Source organism: Chanos chanos, chromosome 11, assembly GCF_902362185.1.
Source record: "Chanos chanos chromosome 11, fChaCha1.1, whole genome shotgun sequence".
In the NCBI taxonomy this organism is placed as follows: Eukaryota; Metazoa; Chordata; class Actinopteri; order Gonorynchiformes; family Chanidae; genus Chanos; species Chanos chanos.
This window is the reverse complement of record NC_044505.1, coordinates 3,557,309-3,561,296: the sequence shown is the minus strand read 5'-3', so window position 1 is coordinate 3,561,296 and position 3,988 is coordinate 3,557,309. Positions and strand designations below refer to the sequence as shown.

General features: G+C 42.5%; 1 protein-coding gene across 2 annotated transcripts in view; it reads left to right on the top strand.

Moving 5' to 3' along the window:
* The first annotated feature begins 453 nt into the window (after positions 1–453).
* Positions 454–3,988, top strand: part of papss1 (3'-phosphoadenosine 5'-phosphosulfate synthase 1) — a 24,156-nt gene continuing 20,621 nt past the window's right edge. For both annotated transcript variants that reach the window (XM_030788082.1, XM_030788083.1), the window contains exons 1-4: positions 454–551; positions 1,272–1,386; positions 1,599–1,834; positions 2,459–2,597. In XM_030788082.1, coding sequence (XP_030643942.1) covers positions 492–551; positions 1,272–1,386; positions 1,599–1,834; positions 2,459–2,597 — 550 coding nt within the window. In that variant the 5' untranslated portion in view covers positions 454–491. The remainder of the gene's footprint in view (positions 552–1,271; positions 1,387–1,598; positions 1,835–2,458; positions 2,598–3,988) is intronic.

Here is a 3,988-nt window from a genome sequence, read left to right as displayed (position 1 = left end):
GAGAGACAAGTAAGCATATATGCGATATTTTTACAGCTCTGTGTGCGTGGGCACATTCTTTGGCTGGTTAGCTACTTGTTGCTTTACCTCAAACAACGCATATAAAATCCATTTTAAATTTAAAAAATTATAATTCTTGTATATTCTGAATACTTTTAATATATTGCTATTATTCATGCGTAGTAAAACATGTCTTTATTTAGGCTAATATGAGAATCACTTTCCATGGATTCAAGGTATTTATGATGAGAAGATTTATGTGAAGCCAGCAGGTGGCGATAAGAGTCCTTTGAGTCTGATAACTACCGAGGGCAACAGAAGAAGGAAAGGCTTTCCGGTGACGCATCACAGCCTGTAATCCGCCTCGCTTCCTGTTGGAAGTATCCATTCAGAAGATACCGGCTGGAAAAATACAGAACCAGAACCGCCAGGACGTCTCGTATTTGTCGCATCTGAAGGCTTCATTTTAACACATTTCACCAACTACAAATATGGAGACTTCTGGAAACTCGAGCAAAAAGCAGAAACTGAGTAACTCCCCAGAAAGCTGGGTGAGTTGTTTTTTGCAATTCACAACATACAAATGTGCTTTAGGGGTGAAGAAAAGGGACTTCAGAAGTTGCCCTCTTGAGCTGATCTGACATCAGTTTTCCCTTTATGCTGTGGTGGTTAAGGTTAGGATTTGAGTAGGCAGAGCTGCAGTCGGATCAGCGTAAAAGGGCAACTTCTATGAAGAGCTAAGAAAAACGCCAGGCTAACGGAAGAGAGCTCAGTGTTGTTCCACCCTCTGTGCACTAAAGAAAATAGCGTATTACCTGATGACAGCTGCAGTCTATAGCTGAGAAATTGTTGGCCGCTGAGGTGTGTCTTTTTCTAGTTAACGGTATGGAGATGCAGCGGTTTGCTGCTCTCGCTAGAGATCTTTATTACTTGCAATGAAACCGCTGGCGGTGTGTGTTAAAAAGGTTATAATTTCTCACCTGATCGAATTTTTGAAGGTGTTTTTGCATAAACACGTAATGTGTAATGAATAGACTTTGAGGTAACGGCTGTGGTCTGATGATGGCCAGAAAAATGACACATCGCGCATTCTGTATTTTTGAATTAGTTCTCTAATGATTATTTAGGACAGAACGCATTCTGACTTTTTTTTTAATCGCATTGCGAAAGCGGTGCGTTATATTGAAATAGGATTTTGGTTTTAGTCAAGGGAATTGCTGTAAGTAGTAGCTTGAATGCTTCACCGAGTCTGTTTATTTGCTGCCGCTCAGGGAATGCAACGAGCAACTAACGTCACGTATCAGGCCCACCATGTAAGCAGAAACAAACGTGGACAGGTGGTGGGTACGAGAAGTGGATTCCGGGGATGCACGGTTTGGCTGACAGGTACCTGTGCCTTACAGCGACTTTGTTTTTCACAGTTATGCAGCATTGTTTTCAGTACAGGATGTGTTTTACTATGTAATGTCAAAGTGCTTATTTCCGTTATAGTGACTTGGTATTTTTCTTTTTGAAGTAAAAAAAAAAAAATTTTTTTTCAGGATCTCATAATTCTTATTAATGATATCTCATTGCTGTTCCTTTGGCAATCTCCACAGGTTTGTCTGGAGCTGGAAAGACAACAGTGAGCATGGCTCTGGAGGAGTATTTGGTGTGTCACGGCATCCCTTGCTACACCCTGGATGGAGACAACATCCGTCAGGGGCTGAACAAGAACCTGGGCTTCAGCCCGGAGGACCGGGAGGAAAACATCCGCCGCATCGCCGAGGTCGCCAAACTCTTCGCCGACGCTGGACTGGTCTGCATCGCCAGCTTCATCTCCCCATACAGCAAGGTAAGAGAGCCAGAGCTGGACGGATGGATGGATGGGTAAGAGAGCCAGAGATGGATGGATGGATGGATGGGTAAGGGAACAGTTTGGGTGGATGTGTGTGTTTGTCTGTACGTACGTGTGTGTGTGTGTGTGTGTGTGAGAGAGAGAGAGACAGAGAGAGAGACAGAGAGAGAGAGAGAGAGAGAGAGAGAGCTCGGTGGACGACTGGGAGGATGTTTGTCCAAGGCCCGGAGGGAAGTGTGTGGTTGTATGTAAATGTTAGAAAAGCGAGTAATAGAGGGATAGCGGATGTGCGTGGGTGCGTGTGCGTGTGTGTGCGTGTGTGCGTGTGTGTGTGAAAGAGAAAGAGCAGGGGAGAAAAAGACTCCGAGGTCTGTTTAGTCAAAGAGTTTGAGTTGCACTTCAATCATAGTTAGTCCATTTTGGAGAATGAATATAGCTTTGAGGGCCTGTCTGTTGCTTTTATGTTAGTTTAATCCTTCAGGCAAGTTTACACACGTGATGTCTTTAGAGTTCTTTCTCCTATACCTGTTCTGATCAGCGCGGATACTGACGTCTGCGTCTTTTAATACTGTAACCAGATGCATAGAACGACCTCACACAAACCTGTCCTGTCTCCCGCAGGATCGACTCAATGCCAGGAGGATCCACGAGGCCGCAGGACTACCGTTCTTCGAGGTGTTTGTGGACGCCCCCCTGGATGTGTGTGAACAGAGAGACGTGAAGGGCCTGTATAAAAGGGCCAGAGCTGGAGAGATCAGAGGTGATTTTATATCAGACTCAAATTTGTTGCCAGATTATTATTGGGAGTATTTATAACTGTGCTGTTGTTTAACACCAGTCAGAACTGCAGAGGAGTTTTTTTTTTTAAAGAGAAAAAAAAAGTGCTTAAACTTTTGACTGCTGTAATATTTTATCAGATTAGTTGAAGGCGTCTGTCAGTATGAACTGTGTTAGAGAAAACTATGGCACATTGCTTCCTGGATGTTGAGGAAGTGTTGATTGTATCTTTTTCTCCGCTTGTCGAAAGATATTTGTTTCACGTTGTGGTTATGCTGTGAGAGATTTCTATTTTTGGTCAAAGTTACGTGCGCTGTTGTGTGCGCTCAGGACTGCGGCTAGTGGAAGCCATACGTTTGTCTGTTTAGTCACTGAACTGTTTAGCATTAGTTAATCTAATTAGATAATCTGATTAGTTAAATTATGGTCAAATCTTCTCGGGGGATTGTCTCACAGAGGCGGATTTACCTAACGCAGCCTAAGTCCTGAACTCAAACACACTTCAAAAGAAATATTGTTATTTAAGTCTCTGTATGACAGCCACTGTTTTAGTATTGATCTGGGTCCATGAAACTGCTTTCAGAACATGTTTTTGAAGTGTCAGACCAATAACAGGGTTGAACTGAATTTAACGGGGTGCTACTTTTCTTACTGGCTCTGTTTACATGGATCCCAGTATTTTCCTGAAAAAATGATTGAATAGCAGATTTGAAATAGAACACATTTGTATGAGCGCCTGAATCGGATTAGTCTCAATGAGAACAAGGTTGATCTGGATTAAAGTTATTTCAGAATGAAAAGGGATGGGGTAAGCCTTCAGTGATCCGTTTCAACAGGGAGATATTAACGCTGAAAAGCCATGTAAACATTTGAAGCAGATTACGCTGTCATGGAGAATACCTGAGCTTGGAAAGTCAATGGCCTTTCGCTTTGACATTTTACAAAAGTCAGAAACCGTTTTGTTTGGATTACAGTTCTGACGAATGTAAATGAATGCGATGAACAGATCACATATTTAGTGAATATATAAGCAATTAAATGAAGTTGTTTAATCTGAAGGAGTTTTATTTTCTGATTCGCTTATCATACTGTTCCTCTCCTCCCTTTGTATCTCCCTCTCTCTCTCTCTCTCTCTCTCTCTCTCTCGCTCTCTCTCTGTCATCTGAATTTTTTAAGAACGGGCCCCATGTCTCTTAAAGCACCTCGCACCAGATGACCAGTGAGGTTCAGTGTCAGTAAATGTGTAAGATGAGTGACAGAATAGTTGGATGGATGGTTGGGTAGACAGATACTAGAGTGAATGAGTAGATGGAAGAATGGACAGATGAGAGAGTGTGTGAATCAGCGGTTTGAAGGATAGATGAATAGATATCA